Source organism: Physcomitrium patens, chromosome 23 (genome assembly GCF_059467195.1).
Source record: "Physcomitrium patens ecotype Gransden chromosome 23, ASM5946719v1, whole genome shotgun sequence".
In the NCBI taxonomy this organism is placed as follows: domain Eukaryota; kingdom Viridiplantae; phylum Streptophyta; class Bryopsida; order Funariales; family Funariaceae; genus Physcomitrium; species Physcomitrium patens.
Genome location: NC_143432.1, coordinates 8,005,625 through 8,027,076, shown reverse-complemented (window position 1 = coordinate 8,027,076; position 21,452 = coordinate 8,005,625). Strand labels below are relative to the sequence as shown.

At 39.8% G+C, this 21,452-nt stretch overlaps 3 protein-coding genes across 4 annotated transcripts; 1 reads left to right on the top strand and 2 right to left on the bottom strand.

Moving 5' to 3' along the window:
- Positions 1–3,476: 3,476 nt before the first annotated feature.
- On the bottom strand, positions 3,477–12,317 carry LOC112276149 (uncharacterized). Of its 2 annotated transcripts, none has more exons than XR_016500284.1 (23): positions 12,027–12,317; positions 11,544–11,890; positions 10,722–11,361; positions 9,950–10,036; positions 9,715–9,761; positions 9,269–9,378; positions 8,834–8,934; positions 8,418–8,510; positions 8,098–8,181; positions 7,840–7,923; positions 7,544–7,612; positions 7,100–7,159; positions 6,838–6,909; positions 6,296–6,403; positions 6,107–6,189; positions 5,820–5,903; positions 5,429–5,564; positions 5,150–5,244; positions 4,935–5,000; positions 4,742–4,837; positions 4,229–4,606; positions 4,058–4,110; positions 3,477–3,883 (listed from the first exon to the last, which is right to left on the bottom strand). XR_016500284.1 is itself a non-coding variant. In XM_024507214.3 (23 exons), the coding sequence occupies exons 1-22, from the start codon at positions 12,189–12,191 to the stop codon at positions 4,102–4,104; spliced, it is 3,009 nt and encodes a 1,002-aa protein (XP_024362982.1). In that variant the 5' UTR covers positions 12,192–12,317; the 3' UTR covers positions 3,477–3,883; positions 4,058–4,101. The 2 variants fall into 2 exon arrangements, 1 of the variants encoding a protein (XP_024362982.1); XM_024507214.3 differs by having other exon boundaries at positions 5,155–5,244.
- A 1,362-nt stretch (positions 12,318–13,679) lies between these two features.
- LOC112276016 (uncharacterized) lies at positions 13,680–15,400 on the bottom strand. The gene is made up of 3 exons (XM_024506933.3): positions 14,664–15,400; positions 14,189–14,323; positions 13,680–14,062 (listed from the first exon to the last, which is right to left on the bottom strand). Exons 1-3 carry the CDS (start codon positions 15,295–15,297, stop codon positions 13,920–13,922), a joined length of 912 nt encoding a protein of 303 aa, XP_024362701.1. The 5' UTR covers positions 15,298–15,400; the 3' UTR covers positions 13,680–13,919.
- Positions 15,401–16,833: 1,433 nt separating this feature from the next.
- LOC112276017 (uncharacterized) lies at positions 16,834–18,303 on the top strand. The gene is made up of 4 exons (XM_024506935.3): positions 16,834–17,189; positions 17,285–17,387; positions 17,506–17,661; positions 17,796–18,303. The coding sequence occupies exons 1-4, from the start codon at positions 16,897–16,899 to the stop codon at positions 17,964–17,966; spliced, it is 723 nt and encodes a 240-aa protein (XP_024362703.1). The 5' UTR covers positions 16,834–16,896; the 3' UTR covers positions 17,967–18,303.
- The last annotated feature ends 3,149 nt before the right edge of the window (positions 18,304–21,452 follow it).

Sequence of the window (21,452 nt, the reverse complement as noted above, 5' to 3'; positions counted from 1 at the left end):
GGTACACAGCCAGGTGTGCTGGAACATGCAGTTGCCGATTTGCATTGAAGGAAGCTCTCTGCAGGTGGCTGTGACGGGGTTGTAGACAAACAGCGTCACGATTCCTCTCGCGTTCACGTCGCGGAAACACAATAGCCCACCGTCTCCCGCGATGCAGTCCTTGGCTCGCGGGTCGAGCCCCCGCATTGGCGGCATACACAGCCACCGCTTCGCCGCCGGGTCGAAGGCAGTGCACATCTTGTGCTTCATGATGATCGCGAAGACAAGGAGATAATTGGACTTCGGAGAGAGGGCGTCCCAGGAAGGCACGCTCGCGCGCGCTTCTTGAAATTTATCGGAGAAGACGAACTCCTTGAGGCGCTTGTTCACCGCGCGGCATCGAAACAGGCCTGGGAACGGCATGTACGCCACCACTTTCTCCAGGAGCTCGTCTGGAAGGAGGCGCCACAGCGCGGGGTCCAGGGACATCGCACCCTTGAGGGATAGTTTCCTCCTCTTGGCCTCTGGTTCTAATGCCGCTTCACTATTCTTCGGCGATGACATCCAAGTGCATTGCCCCGGAAGCTTCGCTACCCGATGCCCCTCGGCAATCAACTCAGACTTACGAAACCGGCTAAGCCTGGGCTGAAAATGCCGCACCTGCCTACTCATCCTGGCGAGCTTAGAATTCCCTGATGCAACCCAGCATACAAAAAAAAACAAAAAGAAAAAAAAAAGGGAGAAGAAGCAAGCGAGTCCAGCAAGGGGGAATCTCGTGCAGACAATCCGTCCTCAATGAAACGGAGAGGACAAAGCCAGCGGGAACTGCTACGAGAACGGAGAAACCCAAGCCCGTAAAACTCCTTGTCCCACTCACCTCAACCCAAAAACCATATCCACCCTGCACAAGTCCATCAAACCCAAACCACCCCAACTTACAACATGCTCGAATTCACGCGCGCTATAAACCTCCGTCATACTACACACACATACACAATTCTGCCCACAATTCGCCTCACTCACAATCAAACCACCTCTGATCGCCACCCGAAATAAGCCTCACCACCACCACTACTCACAACGTCTCGACAACCCCCTAACCAACCTACGAAACAATCCCAGCGTCCATGTCCCAATTTCACCCCAACCTTGCCTCCAAATTCACACACTCACCACTGTTACTCCCAACACTAGGCGACGATCTCTATAAGCTGCGATATAGCCTGGATCGGGTGTAGCAGCCAACGTGGATGAAGAGGAGAAGAATCCCGGACACGGTTAACGCTGTCAATGACTGTGCCTCGGGGGCTGGGGTGGGGGCCTGAGTGACACGAGGTGTGAAGCTGTGCAGGACGGACGGAGGCTTCGATCACGGCACACACACGCACTCAATTCCCCTTTCGCGTTTCCAATAGAAACGTGGTGGGATCCGACGCGACGCGACGGGACCAGGACGGGAAGGTTCCTTATTCCTGCCCGGACCGGTTGCGCTGCCCGACCCGGCCTCGCCGAGCCTGTCCCGGTTCGGCAAGAGCGGGGGAAGGAGCAGCCCCCGAGGCGGGGCTCAGGGAGGAGTTGTTGACGAAGCGGATACCCGACCGGCTCCCTGTTGTCGCCTTTCTTGACGTCTGCCTGCCTGGTCCGGCTTTTTCTTTAAAGTAAAAGGCTCCTGCTGCTCGAAAACGTAAAAGTGACGGTGCGAGAGTGTGCACATTATTGAATAGTGGGGAGGGGGGATAATCCACATGGGGATTGTTGCCAAGGGATTGAATAATAATTATATCGTTTATTTATTTATTTATTTTGTTTTTTTGCTTGTTTGTTTGTTTTGGGGGTGGTCTTTTCGGTATGGGTGATTATGGGCTTGTGGATTTTGATGTGCAAGGCACAATTGTTTGGAGGTATGAAATATAATATGTTATGTCATGATTTGATTTGTTAATTACTTGTGACCAAAAGTGCATGTGATATAAGTTTAAGGTTCATCTTTAGACTGCCATTGTGGTTTTATTAAATATATGTGTATTTATGTGTGTATATATATATATATATATATATATATATACACATGTATATTGGCTAATTTTATCTTGCTTTAAGTGGTTTATAATGTTACATGGTGAGAATGGATTAAATAACTTCAAAAAATCGAATATATATATATATATATATATATGTGTGTGTGTGTGTGTGTGTGTATGTATGTATGTATGTATGTATGTATGTACCTCAAGTTATTATGTTCAAACTTAAAAATATTATTATATTCAAATAATACATTTTCATTATATTTAAATCACATCCTTATCCACCACATTTTTTATACAAAATTGCAATATACTAACTTGCAATTAGCTTTAGCAAAAAACAATCCAACTCACAATATAAAAATTAAATTAAATTAAAAATAAAAATAAAATAAAAAAGGCACACTCTAAAAAATCTCATTGATGCTAATGAAATTCTAAAATAGAGAAAACATGAAAATATTACATATCCTAGAGACAATACATCATATAATATAGTAATCCTCTGCTCAATATATTTCATGATATCTAACACAAGCCATTATCTATCTTTCACTCTCCTTTCCATTGAATGTTGTCCCATCGATACAACATTTCATCAATCTCATTCTACCATGTCCATGTCATTTGTATTATAGAAAAATCACGTTCCTTTTATTTCTCTCTTCAAAAAGGTCAGTTTTCCTTCAACAATGAACGATGTAAAGAGTGTTTCCAATTTATATAACGTTAACAAGATTACACTTTGTCTTATTGTTCAGAGCATAGTTTACTACCTTCGCTGAACAATCTTCCATTTCATTAACAAATCATGCAAGGAACTGGTGTAGATATCCTCCACTAAGCTTCACAGCAGTGTTTAGATGAACCACAACTTCAGTGTACCATTTCTCTTGATAAGATAGCTTCAACATCTTCACTACCCATGTGTGGAGAATGCAGATCTTGACGCTGAAGTTGAGCTACAAATTGGAATTGTTGCTCAATCAACTCCAAAAACCAAGACCTAGCTTGTCGGAGAAGCTATGTTCTCATTCAGATTCTGCCCCAAATCTTCACCACTACGCAATTCCTCTCTTCATCATTTCCGATGTTCAAGTCCGCCGAACATGAGGAATGCTTGAAAATGGTGTTCTAGGGGGTAAGATATGTGGGTTTGAGAGTAATGGCTAGAGTGAGGCACACTCTATGAAACGATTTGTACAAACGAGGGATTCAGAGCTCATTCCTGAACAATTTGTGTGGGTGACCTTTCCACAGCCACATTACAAATGCATGTGTTCATCTGTAGATAGAGCAACTTCATCTACCGTTTTAGCAGACGAAGGATAGGTGGACTTCATAATGGCGAAGTAGATCTATTTTTTTTCTACCCTGCACATTTCTTCTTCTTTTTTTCTTTTTATCTAACCAGTGATTTAATTTTCTAACCCATGAAAAATAAGAGCATACAAGAGAACGCTCTTGATATGAGCAAATGAACCTTTTGAATCCTGTGATGAAGTGTTGATTAGTTTGAGTACCCCTAGAACACTCTGACCGAACCTCCTTTAGTTCTACCATCAGGAAGACATTGACACACAACTCCATTGCAGAAGTTCTGAGGTTGTCTTGCCAGCTTCCAAACAGATTATTCCTGAAATTATAAATAGAAAGATCCTGAACAACTTAGGAAGCAAAAGATCCTGCGAGAGATTTGCTCCAGTAGAACTTAGTGTACAGCTGCAAGAGCATGATCTGAGCCCTAATTTTTTTCTCGTCCTTTGGCCCCACCAGACCGCTTCTAAAATTCTCTTCCACTTTTAACACATTGAGCAAGCTTCAACTCATCTTCTTCAACACCTTTTTGAAGGTAGAGCTTGTTATTCGCATTCTTCCTAGTCAACGAGTAACGAACATGTAAGCACTTGTGAAGCACCAAGACAATGGCATTGCATTAAGATTATAAGATTCTGAATGGCACTACTGTTCATTAATAATAACGACTACATCGGATTGAAGAGGAGTAATTCCACATCAAGACCCTACGTTCAGGAAGAAATTAGATGTACCTGTAGAATCATCATCTTCCGAAACTTCGATTAAAATACATCGTCTACTCGCCCTGAAAATAAAGCACAAGATTATTAAAACATAACTTCTGTGCACAAGATAACTCCTGAAGTACTCACAGAGAGATAGAAGGAAGACATCAGAGAGGCACCGAGGATTGGGGAAAAGACCTTGACGAGAAGGACCTCGACATTTTTCCGGGGTCTGCCCCTTCCTCTTTTCTTGACGACAGGATCAGACCCTTTCACTGAAACCTCGTCTTTTGAAGGGGATTCACCATTGGAATTCTGTGCCGACTTTTTAACATACTTCCTCTTCTGTTTCTCTTGCGGCAGCTGTACATTTAGACCTTGCTGTCCCGGGGATACTGAGCCATTGTGTTGCAGCAAAGAAACACTTTCACGTTGAGAACTCTCAGAAGAGTTCTCTGGTTCTGAACCGGACTCTTCAACTGCAACCTTATGGGGCCGCCGTCCTCGTCTTGAGACATGTTTTCCGTTCAATAGCTCGACGGCCTTGTCTATGGATAAGTTCTCCACACTAATGCCCTGTAAATGACAATCAGCACGGATCTCGAAACTACCTATTTGAGATGAAGTGATTCATCAATACTAGAGCAGTAATGAACTGCAGGTGACATAAAACGGCGTGACAGTAAATACCATTGAAATGCAAAGTCATACCTGTGGGACAGAGGCACTAACAGCCCGATGTCGAAGAAAATAACCAAATTTTCCGATGCTGATTGTAATGGGCGTCCCTTCTACAGGATGTTTTCCCTGTGGAAGAGATATCCAGTGAGAATGAAATTAGATGCACACAGGAATTGATATACCAAGTCATATTCGCAACACAGTGGCAAAAAGGGACACTCACCAACTCACGAGGGTAACTTAATAAGTCCAAAGCCTTCTCCAAAGTCACTTCCACTGCTTCGACGCCCTGTAAAAGCATAAAAAACTAAATAAACAAACAAAGAATTTAAAATTTTAGGAAGCAAATAACCCCAATCAATGCAAGCTCTGTGCAAACTCAAAGCCGTGAACAGCTCTAGAAATTGAACTCTTCAGAATCAAATTGACGTAGTTTACAATGCCTTGGGTAATGCAGTTCGACGAGGTTTTTGGTTTTTAGAAGCTTCTCCAAGTTGCACATACGCTCCATACGGTCCCACTCTCATGAGCACCTGAAATCACCAGTAAAGTTTAGGATCTTATCAAATAACTTCATCCGACATTTCTTTAGGCAAAATTCGATCATGCCTTCCTTAATAATAGCGCCGATGGTGGTATTCATACATAATCCAACGCATCTCACTGGCAAATAGACACAAAAGAGGATGTTCTCATGGTCAAACTTTCGGAAAATACCTGCAGTTGGGAGGCTGGATCCACACCAAGAACCTTCGGAGGGCGTGCTAAGGCAGACCATTGAGCACCTATTGCTTCGGAATCTTCGTTATCACTGGATTCGTTTTCCTCGCCATGTATCATATTAGCTTTAAAGCTATGGTACAGAGGTATTGAAATAAACATTGATATCAGTTAAAAGTAGCTCGTGGCATGATAAATTAGAAGCAAGCCAGTAGTCAGATAACAAAGTAAAACAAACGGAGTAAATGATTTTTTTCAACGTAAAATCTTGGAGATCGCAATCAAAACACAGTGAAAAGTATATAAGGAACACCTTACTGCACTACATCAGAAACTTAGTGAAGACAAAAAAAAATGCAGGTTTGATTCAGTATGGGAAGAAACGTACAGGCAATCAGGATAGCGAGAGCATCCAAAAAAATAACTGGCTCCAAATCGACTCAGCTTTAGAGACATCCTTCCTTCGTGACAGCTGCCACAATTTCATTTCAAGGTGTCACATTCCTCAGTCACTACTCAAGGAGTAAAAAAATACGAGCATGTTTACTGATAAAAATCTACTGTTGAAATAGTGCCGATCTCAAATCCAGTAGGTACTGACCTTGGCCTCGGTGGCCGTCTACGTTATCTGCAAATGTGACGGGTAAATTGGGTTAACAACAAGCTACAGCTTACCTTGGGCAAACTCTGTCCCTATCCTGTGCACTTGTTGAAGGAAAGAACTGCTCGGCAAGCACCTCTTCAAGCATCTCCACCACCTTCAAACGGATTAAAAGAAGCAATGAAACACCAAAGAAGTACCCAAAGCCATGCAAACTGGTAGAAAGTAGTGAAAAATTAAGAGATTGGTAACACAATCTACACCTTCTCAATAGGAACCTTCATGGCGTTCTGAACACTTTCATGAAATCCAGGCCAAAAATCACGCAACACGTTCTTCCAAAGTGCGTTTCCTGCTGATACATCATCGAGCTATTCCACCAAAACCATCCAGGTTTGTGAGCTTCTTCCCATCACACTATACTACAGGAATTTAATAAGCTGTATCAAAAGTAAGAATTGTTGAAAAGGTTGCGAACACATAGTGACAACTAAAATCGTCCAGTTGGTTGATAAAAAAAGTTTCAATCTAAAAGAATAAAGTGAAGCAACACATGACATCCTTTTACGGATATCTCGCAAGATAAACAACACTTTTTTAAGGTCACTAGTACATCTAGATGAGCATCCTGAAATGTCAAAAGACGTCATGAAGCAAACTTGATAAAAGCAAACATAACACGCTTAGCCAATTTCCACATAAAGTACAGTGTGCCACTCATTGATTCGCTACTAACTTTTAAATATTTGGAAGAGAGAATATATATATATAAAATAATAAGAATAAGATTAAATAAATTTCATACCTGACTCTCCATGTTGGCGGTGAAAGCGTAGTCTGCAAACTCTGGAAAATTGTGCATTAGGAATGCAGAGACCTGCACAGCACATTTAATTAGTGGGTGGTCCAGAAAAATGAGCTAACTTTTTGTAAATGAAAGAAGGATCCACAAAATTTCTAGGAAATGAAGCCCTTGAAAATTGTAATCATAGGAAGTTTCAAGTGGTTGTAATCATACTTAACAATTGTTCTATGAGGAAGATGGACAAAAATAATTCATTACGTACCATGCGTCCTCGTGTTTCAGGGAAAATCCGACGTTTATCTATTCTCACATAATTCCTCAACTGCAACAGATCAAACCATGATTAGCAAAATACAGCACAAATTCCACGGACGGTCCTATAATGGCAGAAACGTGACAAACTTCTTTTTACAAAATAATTAACAGGACATGACTGGAGGTGGAACCAAACACATCCTCTGCTTTCGTTACTTCCAGAGATCCTTAAAAAATTGACTGGGCTGGAAGGTCCAAGCAAGTTATATTAACATCATCTCCAAATATAAGGTGACTAAAAGTAAAAATACAAAAATTCTGAAGTTGCACATGAAACGTCGACGCTTTCAAGACGCAACTTAAAAAAAAAATACAACCAAGGGACTTCTCACGCAACATAATAATATAGCCACTGATAAGTTGCGTTGTAAACCAGTCGAGAGAACGATACCTGCAAAGTACGCAGAGTAGGAGCATATGTTGAAGGACGGCCGATTCCTAGTTCTTCCAAATGCTTCACCTGCATCTTTCATGTTTAGAAAAAGCTCCAAATATTCTACAAGTCAAGATATGGAACTGAATCAAGGTCAAGATTTGCACCATGCTAACTTCCATGGATGTAATTTCTAGTACGTTTTCTCTCCAAGTGGTAGTTAGCTCCCCATGGTTGCACAAGGGCTGCATTGCAAGTATTATCCATAAATATTCGCATTTAAATGCCATGTACATCGAAGTTGGATCACTTACTATGGTGCCTTCTGAGAATCGAGGGGGTGGCTCTGTGAAATGTTGAATTGGTTGGACTCCTGAAAGCACCAAAGGATCCCCTGCCTTTCCTCATACAAAGTCCACTGAATTATGACGCTATCCTAAAGATGACCTAAAAAGGGGCTTCAATTCATTGGATCAAACCAACCACATCTCACATGTTCAAATGTATTCAACAACTACAAGAGCATGATGAATTGTTTTCTAAAACAATTAATCACGTGTTTTCATTGTTACCTCAATCTGATCCAAATCAGAATTAGGCCCATTGTTGTCATCGTCTTGAAGCTTTTCTACAAATTTTCCAAGAGCTTTTGCATCCTGTGCATTAAGGATGCCAATTCAAATGCTCAATAAAGTTCCGTTGTCAACCCATCTGAAGGGATAAAATCCCAAAATTGATGATACGTATTGGATGACTTTACCTAGCCCCATTATTAGAACTGGGGATCGAGTGATATGATTCCTGAAACTTTGACCTATTAGTAAAATGACCAACTTCAATTCCTTGGGTTGGAGATTGTATCGTTAAAAGATAGAATGTAGGAGCTTCTTACCTTGTAAACAACAAGAAATCCGGGAAAAGAAATAGCAGATTTACTGGCGCGTAGCTGCACATTCTGATGATCATCGACAACGTCAGCAGAGATCTGCACATCACCCAATCCAAAAACATAGCATAACCACGATAATTTTCTCTGTCAGATGAGATCAACATAAATGTCGCTCCTTCTGTGCATGAAAAGAAATTGACACCGGTACTTTCACATATTTAAAAGGCCTGAAAAGATGCTAATACATACTGCAAAATATCAGAAATGAACAATCGTGAAGCAAAGGACAAATTAAGATAAATTTACAATGAGTTAGTAATCAGTTAATGTTCTTCAGCCACAAGGTGCAAGACTGATTTGTCTGATGTCGGACACCTAATTAAATAGACATCGTTCGATATAATATACATCATCCAGACCTGGTTGGATACAGCAGGCTCTAGCTGACACGCCATAGTGCGAGCCCATATAAGGGAGTAAAGTTGCAAGGCATCCTCCTCCAGGACGTTGGCTACAGATGCTGCACTCACAGAGTAAGTATTGTTAATGATTTTATTCCTAAATCTCGTCATCAAGAAGAAACGTACACCTTCAACAGAAGGATTCCGTGCATAAGCGTGTATAATATCGGGTATGCTTGACAACTATAGAATAACACAATCAGTATATCCTTTACATATAGAAAGACCTCGAAAAGCACACATTTTACAAATCTACGCATTTATCCATTTTTAACGATGATGAAGAATGATTGATTACCCCAAATTATTGTTAGTTGCGAATGGACTTTAAGCTATAACTGAACCTTGTCAGAGGAACGTGGATACAAAGAGTACAAAGCAAAACGAGCTTACATGGCAGGCGAAAGATGTCAGTTGGCCGAATAGCCTCATGAGCTTCTTGTGCGTTTTTCACTTTAGATACAAAAACTCGCTTTTCAGCAGGAACGTAATTATCTCCATACCTACGGCAATGTATTTTAGCATGACTTCAATCAGAAGCTAATTATTCAAACAATGACTACCATCTTTGCAAGTCCGAATAACAGGGCAAAAACCTGAAGCTGAATCGTAATTTGAAAGCGACAGGAAGCAAATCAATCTGGAATTAAAGAAAAAAACTTCGACCGAGCAGGAAATAAGTATTCCCAATTACTTCTGGACAATACTAAACCCAATAAAAGTAAAGCCAACAATTAAAAAATGTGATGGAAATGCTCTCGTTTAGAAGAACTCAAAGAAACATGAAATGAATTCAGATTATAGAACAGAAAAAAATAGTGATAGTATACGAATTATACCTAGTGCAAGCCAGTGATCGTATGTCCTCCAATGCCTCTGGCGATATCTAATATGAAATTCAAGAAAACTAGCTGGTAAGTTAACGCTAATAGATCACGATAATTTGAAGTGACGTGTATGGACATGTAAATATGAGGCGCAGGTAACATAGACTCCGCTTGAAAAGAAATATCTAAAACAGAAAATAAAAATAAAAATAAAAACAAAATGACGAGTAAAAAAGACTCCACAGACCTGAACACCATCGGTACGCATGTATGTAATAAGTCCTGTTTGTTCGCCACTGTTGAGCTTTACACCTTCGTATAATTGCTGAGCCAACTGCAAGCACGATCAGGTCTGCTCAGACCAACTTATCCAGACAATGCCGTTGCAAACAACATATGTTCATTTCGTCAAATATTCAGATTTCACCAATACGCCGTTTCCATATGGGCCATGAAAAGCCCTAGATATAAACCTCTAAGCTTAATTGTGCTGAAAGCTAGTAAGAATTTTCTCAAAACAACGATGCGCACCAATATTGATTAAAAGCTTAAAAATTTGAAATCTTGACATTAAACAATAAAAGTCACACAAACTTCAACAGGTAGTGGAACTGAGAAAAAATGACGCACTCAAACGTAAGTAGGCATAACTGATCAGATGAGGATGCATCCGACTAGAAGTATATCTAAGTCAGAATACTGGCGCAACAGGAAACACCAATCTACAACCGTTTATTTATATCGTTTCAGCACACAAGGAACTAAATGACAGAGCTCAAGTACTTAAGCGGACTGCTAACTACTCCAAATTCATCAAATACACAAGTTTCTGCTTATTGAACTAGACATCACTATAATAGTAAACATTCGACTTAAACACGAATATATAAAGGTTGAGCAGAGCTTTGCAGCCATAAAACACTGAATGGATGAGACAACCAGAGAGTAAGAACACATTTCACATACATTACTACAATTAAAAGCCAAGCAATGTGGATGCTCTGGTGAAGGGACCTTACGGACATAGTACGGGTAGTTCCAAAGCCCAACTTGGAAGAAGCATCTTGTTGTAACGTGGAGGTAATATAAGGGGCTAGAGGATTGCGACGGACAAGTCTCTTTTTCACACTTCCAATACTCAACTTGGCTTCTGAAACTTTTTTGGATGCAGCTCCAGCATCCACTTCATTCCCAATAGAAAACTGTTCAAGTTTCTTTCCATTCAAATGAGTCAGTCGAGCAGAAATTGTACTCTGGGTTCCACCTTTCTTCAGTTGAGCTTCTATACTCCAGTATTCTCTGGATCGAAATGCTTCAATCTCATGCTCACGGTCACAGATTAGGCGAAGAGCAGCCGACTGCACACGTCCCGCAGACTTGCTGCCCGGCAGTTTGCGCCAGAGAACAGGAGATAGATTAAAGCCGATGAGATAATCCAGGGCGCGACGCGCAAGGTATGCATTTACCAATGTTTCACTGACATCTCTGGCAGAATCCATGGCCCTTGTCACTGCTGTCTTTGTGATTTCATGAAATACTACCCGTTTCACTTGCATTTCTTTCTTCAGAGCCCCCTCCACAGCCAATATTTCCAATACATGCCAAGCAATTGCCTCGCCTTCCCTGTCGGGATCGGATGCCAGAACCAACACCTGGGCTCTAAAAATGCACACCCACAAAATTGAAAATATTGATTAAAGATCAAAACCACGATCACATACTGACAACTCAATACAAACAGAAACAATGCCAAAAAGTACATAACAAAAAAAACAAACTGCATCGAATAACGAAAGCGAACTATGCCATTATCAGAAGAAAAAAGGAAGGAAGAGTCCAACCCTTTCAGAGCAGATTTGATAGAATTGATATGAGGACGAGCAGTACTAGGGACCTCCCAAAGCATATTGAAGTCCTCATCAGGCCGCACGGACCCTGCACGCGCAGCAAGATCGCGCACATGCCCGTAGCTGGGCAACACAGTGTAGCCAGCTCCAAGGTACTTAGTGATCGTTTTCGCTTTGCTAGGTGATTCCACCACAACCACAGACTTCTCCACATCTTCTCTCACAGCAGCTACTATACTGTTCGGCTCTTTCACCTTCAATTCTCCAATGCCGATACCCCATCTCGGCTTCCTTTCCACCGGCGCGGCTACAACCCCAAATTGCCTAGAAGACCTTAAACCCTGAACCCTACCTATTCATCAGCACCAGTAACACTCAAAGGAAAAATCACGGGCTTGGCCCATCTTACCAATTTCGCAATCGTCACACTCAACCCAGAAATATCCAACACAACCCAACACAACCCAAAATGCCAACCTGCAGGACATTCCGGAGCGCTCTTGCCTCCAGGAGGATGACGCACGGGCCTCGGGAATCCGCGAGAAGGCAATTGGGCGCGCGGAGCTCCCACACAGTGCGCGGCAAGCCACAGCCCCTGGTAGCAGCCATCGCAGGCGGCACCACTCGTAGCGCCCAAGTCATGAAACAAACGGCACTGCGGAGTAGTAGTACGCTAGCTACTACGCACTCAGCTCAACGCTGCGCCATGAAATGAAAATGCCGCACCACGCTTCCATGAATTCGCCGCGTCGGTGCCACACTCAATCCTCCTTCCCTCCTCGCGGCGTTCTTCCTTCCCTCCGTTATTGCCTCAACATAATGGATGAATGTTTGTTTTCAAAATGGATGAATTAAGTCAGTTTTGGGTGGATGTGAGTTTGGATGATTGATGTATCCTTGCCCTCATCCGACGTATTTTCATCCCCCTTACCTCCTTCCGCTTTCCCTCACAGCTTCCTTTTTCCAACCCATTCTATAGACATATATATATATATATATATATATAATCCATTTATATTCAATTATTAACGTGTTTTTTAAAGTGAGATTTTTTCTTTTGGCTTATCATCGTTTCAGTTTAGTTGTTATGTTAGTAAATCTATTCGTTTTCGTGATATTTTTGTGTCATGATGACTTTTACATGTTGTTCTATTTTTGTATGTCTTATATATATATATATATATATAGATGTATATTTTTTCTTTCTTATTCTTGAAATAAGCGTGTTAGATGGGTGATTCTAATTATTATCATTATTTACAGTAATTTGTTCATCTCAACATTGAAAACCAAATACAGGTTTCTTTGGTATGCAATTGGAAGCTCTATCCTACACATGCGCATCATGAGCATTTTCACAACAGTTTAATTAGAGAACTGAAACAAATTTTTAAGCCTTCTTGAAATTCAACACAATGTATATATTCTGTAGATACAGTATTGTAGTGTAAAGAGTACAGAGTTATTTTCAGCAAAACGATTTCTTGCGATTTTCAACTGTGTGGCAATTTTTCATGAAATTAACATATTCCAGTCTACACTATAAACTAATTGATTAAATGAAAATTCTTGCCCCGTTCTCTCGCATCTAAATTAGTACAACATGCTAATGGACCCAACTCCCCAACCTAAAAAATGTGTATATACATATATATATATTTTTTCTAAATAAACGCTGAGAATTTCCCCATGGCTCTGGTGGTTCTTCTGAATTGACGTGTTTGGCATGATTTGCATATCATGAAACTCATCCATGAGTCCAAGCATTCAGAAGAACCACCAGAGCCATGGGGAAATTCTCGACGTCTTCAAGATTTCTTCACAGCATCCACAGCCTGGTGAGACCCTAAAACCAAGGCCATCTTTCGTGATGCATAACAGTGTGTTTCTATATTAGGAGCGTTCATAACCAGTGACTAATTGAGCAGCGTTCAGTGTGCACATTGCATACAATTTGTAAGCCATCGCAGCAACCCACTTCTGGATCAATACTCCGATCTTGTAATCAACACACATAACGCACAGTCTCACGTATCCACAACCGTGTAATTGTTCTCTTTCTGCAACAGTGAAGTCAAGAGGCAATACAAATCTCAACATTTTACAAAGCATCGAACAGGACCATGCAAAGAACTGAATTCAATCATTTGTTAGTGAAAACCTCTTGAAGGCTCAGTACACAAGCTCGGGGTTCCATGCAAACGAAACAAGAGAAAGAACGGTAAAGGTGAGGATATCTGCCAAATGTAACCAGATGTGGTCAGTTATCTCCAAAACTGATCCTAGAAATCTACTGTACAAAAGTTTCAGTAAGTGGAGCATGTAACTTTGTCTCATCGCTAATCAAAGAGTTTTATTGGCTTCCTAAACTCAGTGGTGAGCGGATCGCACGATTCCGTGGATGTATCCACCTGCCATGACCAATGAGAACAAAGAAACCACTCCTGCTGGGAAGACCTTGCCTGATTCCATATACCGAGAGCCCATGATAAACAAGAGCATGCCTGAGATGCCTGAGGAGGACAGACAAGACGGAGGTTAATGAATGAAACATTAAGCTGAATCCCAGGAACTCAAAAAGACTCTTTATTGGGATGAGAATGAGATGTATGCGAGAGTAGACGATTGCAATGGATTACCGAGACCGATGGCAGAAGCCATGACAGGATTTGATGGGAGGTTCAGATAGACGTAGTAGAGGATTGAGGCTGATCCTCCACCGGCCATAAGTGATTTACTGCTGCCAGACTTGGCAAATCCCATCAGCCCTCCAACTGCAGCCAACAGGGCACCATCAGAGACAAGACCTGAGGTAACGAAGAAGTGGACGACAGAGAAGACAAGAAATGCACAGAATCGATGCAAATCTACAATGCCATGGTCACTCAGAGGATACCCCTAGCAATGGCTATGAATTCCATGTACACCTGCCACCCCCGGAGTTTGTAATTCCGCATCAAGTTCATACCAGCTACTTTAAGAAGGAGAGGCTTAGGGTTTACACAAATAAAAGGGTGATGGGGCAAGAGAAATCGTGAACAACAACTCGCGGAAGACGGGCATTCATCAGCATGCAAGGAGAAGGAAGGCAGGAAGGGGAAAAGAAACACGCACCACCAACAAGAATGGCATATGCTAACGTTAACTTCTGGGACATAGACATCCCAGCTTTCTTTTTTTTGCCATCATCAGCTCCTTCGCCATCGTCTCCCTTGCCATCTCCGCGGCCATCGCCGCTGCCACCATCGTCGTCTCCTTCACCACCTCCTCCCACATCGCCCGAATCAAGCTCAGCCTCTTTCGCCTCCTCAACTATATCAGCTTCCTGCCCCAATTCGGTCGTTGTCGATCCCACTCCAGGTCCATATGCATATGGCGCGCCATAGCCCTTTGGAGTTTGGTAGTTCACGGGCGAGGAGTAGTTCAACGGTGCACCGTGGTTCCACGAGAAATCGGGCTTGCTGATTTCACCGAAGCTGGAATGAGAGATGGTCTCTGCTAATCGTGCGCCAAAGTGGAAATCGGCACCGGGTGTCTGATAAGGGCGGGGCGCCCCGTAGGCCGGTGTGCCATAGCAGGTAATTACTTCGGAGCTCCTAGTCCTATTCTTGCTCCTCACAAGCACAGCTGACGAGAGAGTCGGCAAAAATGGAGCAGATGCACATGACCCAGTATCACAAGCAGAAAGACATGACAGTGTCGTCGAGGACAAGGGGATTGTCATAGCTGCCGTGCACGAAAGCGCCATCACCAATCTGACAGTTATCAATATCAACCAACTTACACCTCTCAATCGACAATCGCATCAAAAACAAACACACTTCAACTATCTGGGTGCTAGACACATTCGAGGGAGAATACCTAAAGGCAGTCGACCTAACACTGTCAAGACTTCAAGAGATCAAAATGTACTGTAGCTTCGATGCTCAAAATTTGGGCTCATGGGACAACGAGAAGACTAGATCATCCTGGGGGAGTTGGATGCTCAGGGCGAAGTGCTTGCATCGTTTCATGGATGAATAGACTGAAATATTCCCAGGTTCTAAATACGGCAACGACTGTTTCATCCAGAAATTGCTAAACTCAGCTTTTCCGATGCGTCAATGCTTCGCTATTTTTGGTATTCTCGTTTTCCCAGATTAATGCAGCATATGATGGAGTTAAGGCAGCTCTGTTCTGATGCACGCGTGATTTTTCATGAGGGGCGGAAATTCGAAACCGATATCACTTCTTTACATTCTTCCAGTATATCGCAGTCTTACTTGTTTTTCAGCAGAGAATTATGCCTATATTGATTTTTAATTTGGTAGGTCTAGCAGATCCACATTGTTGGCAATTATTCAATACTGTTTGCGATGTCGATCAGTCATCGCCTCTGGTTCTTTGAGGCCGGGAATGTGGTGACAACTCAAATACCCACTCACTGATCATTCAACAATTCCGCTGCCCTTGCTTTCTCTGGGGCGCTCGCACATCGCACTAAGGTAATATCCACGTGGGATACGTATTGTGGGGTGATGAAAATTTATTTCCTCTTAGTGCATCTCATCCTTGTCCATCTTCATGTGCGTTGCAAAAGAACAGTCGGTGAGTTCAGGACCTCGCCATGAAAACCTAAAAGACGCATGATACACAGATTATCGCCATAGCCAGAGAACCTCGAGACAGGAAAAACAGAACTAAGAACGGAAACAATGTTATTATAGAGGCACTCGGGATGGGATGATTTACCATGTGGAGGTTAGAGTTTCTGGTAACAAAACCCTGGCTTAACAAAATGTGTGAGCATGTGATGAGATTTTCTCGGTTGTTGAGTGGTCATTGGAAACATCCAAGGAATTGGGAGGATAGACCACATCAATCTGAAAGAACAAGGACTCAAGAAAAAAACTCCCTGAGACAGATGACGGAGGATTTCATGAAGAATGATTCCACACTTATTCACGCCTGAGACTATAGCTTAGATGTATTGCAAGACGTGTGAATCCGCAGACATGAGAAGCTGTTCATGCTGTCTTTGAAAACTCAAACCCGTCTGCATGGGGTCTCAGATTGAGCGCAAACGCAAACAGACTGCAGCGTCCTCGTCCCGCTTCATCCATTCCCACTCGGGAGCGAGTGTGGGGGTCCACCCACTGCGGCCGCAGGATGAAAACCCAGAATCTACCGCGCGCTACTGAGCCAGCGCCTACCCAAGTTCATGAATCTCCCCTGGTTTCCACCATGGCAATCATACGGTCTTCAAAATCTAGTAGGTGGGTTCGTTACGTCTCACTCGACGCAGGCCATTTACTTGCCCCACATCCTCTACTCTTGGATTTCTTTGGGTTAACTCCAGAATTTGAAGATGGCGACTCACTGCAGGTCCTCCTCAACAGCTCTTTCCTTGCTCAGAGCAGTTGGATTGGTGGTGACGCTGCTCTCACTTGTGGCCAGCAGCAGCGCTCAGTTCGCAATCCCCGAGCGCTACGATGGATTTGTGTACAACGTCTCCACCGAGCAAGGGCGGGGTCCTGTTATGTGGGAGGTTTTCGTCGACCCCTTGTGCATCGATTGCAAGAACGCGTGGCCTGTTGTGAAGCAGGTGGTGGAGAAATATGGCTCTGCTCTTCTCCTCATCGTCCATCCCTTTCCAGCTCCGTAAGCTCAATTCTCCTATGCGTGCTCTCGCTGTATATTTTGTGTGCTACATCCTCTGGCTCTGGAGCATCCTCTGATTTTGATTTGTCTGGCAGGTTTCATCATAATGCGTTCTTCGCCTCTAGGGGACTCCATGTCGCACAGATGACGAATTCGTCTCTTGTGTATCCTCTATTGGAGCTCATCTTTAGCAATCAGGTATGTTCAAGGTTCACTACCCCTTACATCCTCATGTTTGTTCTTTATTCTTTAAAATTTAAACTATTTACATCGATCCGGAATTCTCTAAAATGTGACCATTCACATCCTTCGACAGGAGTCCTTCTTGAACCCTAGCACTAACCACGAAACGCCAGCACACGTCGTCAGCCGGCTCATTTCTCTGGCAGACAACCTCGGCTTCCCTACAAACTCCTTCGAAGTCGCCTTCAACGATGCAGTCACCGATCAAGCCACCCGGATCTCTTTCAAGGTATCCAACACCCTCCTGGTTCTCCTCTTCTCCTGCCCTCTCCATTTCGAACTATAGGGATACTCTTTCTCAAGTGATTGTTTTGTATGAGGAAGGATTGCTACTCCTCTGAGCCTTCGTGGAATTGTTTGCAGTATGGATGCTCCAGAGGCGTGGTCGGCACACCTACTTATCTCGTCAATGGCGTTGCAGTCGCCGGAGCTGACGATTCCTGGAGCGTGGAAGATTGGGGCAAACTCTTCGACCCCATGATGAAATCCCCCGGGTTTGGGATGCTCTATTCTTCTCTGGCTCCCGGGAGCTAGATTCTGTATCTTGGAGTGTGTCTCTTAAGGATTCCAATAGTGCACAGTTAGCCTAATGGTTACAAGCTAATCCCTCACCTTAATCTGTAAATATTGAATCCACATGAGCAATAGAAAATATAAGAGTAGTTGCCTGGTGGTTGTTTGGTTGGTTGGTGATTTTTCATTCTTTTTTGAGAGTGGGGTTATTTTCTGATCACGTATAGTGGGGCTCGTCATGATACCTAGACACAATATGTTTTAACAGTTTGGCTCCCAAATATATGAATATGGTAGCCAAACTGATTCTGTTTAATTCTGACCTCGGACACAGTAACCGATTGGCGAGTTTCATGGAGACCAGTAAGTCCTGTGAGATTCTAGTGTGTTTCTACTCAAACTTGTTCTGGAAGTGATACAATTATTAGGTATTGATCATAAGGTAACGAATCATGAGCATTTCTCAAATTACAGTATAATTATCATGTTATCACATACCATCAGCCTGCTGTATGCCGTGAGAACCTCAAAGCTGAAAAGAGGCTTGCATTTGGGACACCTTAAGTTGGATTTCATTGCTACTTCTCTTTTGTTGTTTGAAATGTACTAGATTAGTTGGCACTTAGGAAAGCAAGGTTAATGCCTTCTGCTAATGTTTAAATTAAAATAAAATGGGCCTAATCTAAGAGGGGAACAGTTAGGCGGTCATCCCATTGCCATGTATCCCTTGCACACACTCCTACAAAAAATTAACTAGTTTTGATTTTAAATCATGGTTATTGTTATATTTATTAATTTAATGTCAAAATTTGAAATACCCTTTTCCATTGATGTTTTATAGTTCTATAATATTTTAACCTTCAATACTTTTGTTCTTGAAGACTTTTGACAAATTAATTTTTTGAAGAATAAAAACATAAAAAACTGTGTTTTATTTGTTATTATTCATGAATGTCACGTAGAGAAACCATGATGAAAATTAAAAATAAACCCATTTAAAATCAAAGTTAAATATTTTTTGCAAGGGCATGCATGTGGGAGAACATAGCATAGGGGTGTCCACACAATAAAGGGGTAGTGTCTACCTAGTGGTTTCTTTGAAGGAATAATTAATGTGATGCTTATGATTCACATGATTGATGTAAAATATTTTAAATTGTTCAAAATCTTTCCATCAACAAATGTAATTTGTATACTTCTAAATTGTATTTTTTATTCTACATTTATATACATTTAGTTGAATGAATTGAAATACAAAACAATATTTTTGTACAATACAGTAATTTAGAATAAACATATGTAGTTATTGAAACTATTTTTTTTGTTCATTTTAGAATTTACAAGTCAGAAAAATATTCTTATTATCATTATAATAAGAATAATATTCAATAAAATTTTAAATATAAAATTAGTAATGATTTTTATATGATATCACAATAAACTATTTTAAGTTATATATATATATATATATATATATGTACATCCAACATAATCATGAAATATTTTTAAGAATATTGTTTAAGAGAATGTTAAATAGACCCAAGTTTTTACTAAGTCAACATATCCATCATAAGCATGATAAAAAGTAAAAATGACATTTAGATTCATTTCTCTACTATTGGATCCAAAACCAATAAAAACCAACTAAATTCATCATGATTACCATATTTTTCATCAAAAGTAGATCTATTTTTTAAAAGATTGGATCGATTTAATATTTTCCATTGTATAAGTTTTACATAAATAGTTAGAATTTTATTTTAATAAAGTATGGTATAATATAGTTTGTTTTAGTTTCAAAGAAATGAAAAATAAAAAAATATGTTATTTTATAAAAAAATAATAATCTAGAGAAACAATTAAATGCATTATGATAACAAAATATGCAATATACATGAGAACTTCAATTTTTATTTAGATTTCTATTCTTAAATTTATTTATTTTTATTTTTAATGCAACATGGACTTAAGAGGTAGTATCCAATTGATGACTTCAAACATGTTTGTTTTGGTGGTTTATTAGAGACAACGAGGACAATAATTTCATAGATAGTTAAGAAGGATATTGGTATTTTATGTGAGAGGGACATAGAATATTTTTGAATTTACTTTTTCAAAATAATTTTGTAAAAATAAAAATAAAAATAAATAGAATGAAAATAAATTTTGATAGTAAGAGTGTGAAACTGAAAAGTTGTGATTTTTTTAATTATATGTTTTAATTATATTTTTTATTTAAAATAATTTAAACAAAATAAAAAACTAAAAATATATGAATTTTTATTTTATTTCTTTTCTACACATATGTATATATATATTGAAAAATACTCTTTAAAGAACAAATTAGAAAAAATAAATAAAAAATAGAGGGCACTAAATCATATAGTCAAATGGAAAACCTCTCATCTTAATTTTATATTAGTGTTACTTTGAATAAAAAAATCAATCTTTTGAAATAGTTATCTTATTGTACAAAAAAATTAAAGTTTTAAAACTATAAATATATATATTATTTATCATGTGTATACAACAAGATATGTTTTTAGATATTTTAAAATTATCCTAGTAATTTAGATATGTTAAAGAGAATTTGATGTAGAGAACCTTGACAACTTGTATGAAATAGCAATACCATTACATATATTCTTCAACATAGAGGCACTCAAGATTATGTGTAAAAGATGTAATAATAGACTTGTTAATATATTAAATTATGTAGAAAGCACCAATTCTTTTTAATAAAGATGATGACATTCTGAAGGTAACAATATTGAACCAATTAAGTTCTAATCTATGTAAACTATGTCATTTGCATGTGAGGTTAATGGTTCAAATTCTTAGATTTTAATTTTCTCTACTGATTTTTGAAATAAAGTAAACAAAAGTTTTTCTAAGTTCATACTCATTAAAGAAAAGATTGAATAATATTTAATATTATAAAATATTAGAAAAAAATTATAGGAAATTTGAAGATATTTTATTTAAGCTTGAAGTAGTTGTGATTTTGTGTTTGTATAGTTACTACAAGATTACAACATCTAACATCTAATACATCTAACATTGTAATTTATGGAAAATTTATAGTAATATAGAAACTATTATTTAGTTTAGTTTGTTGTTTTCATATCCATTGTGCAACCAACTTTAAAATAGCTCATATCATGTAAAGATGTTTTTGTTACTTTTATATTTTAATCATGTACCATCTTTTTTCCAAAGAGAAATTTCAAATGAAGTGAACAACATGAATCCTAAAATAAAATAAAATAAAATAAAACCTTTTAATACTAAAATCAAAATTCATAATAATTACATGTGTCTAAATGGTTAATATATGTGTCATATTAAATTTATTAGTATTTCTAATTGTTCATTGACATTATATAAGACTTTCTTATTTTGTATGTATAAAATTTTAGTTTTATAAGTCATGTATATTAAAATAATTTTGTAATTGATTAAATTCTTGCTTGTAAAAAACTAATTTTACCAAAAAAAATTTGGATT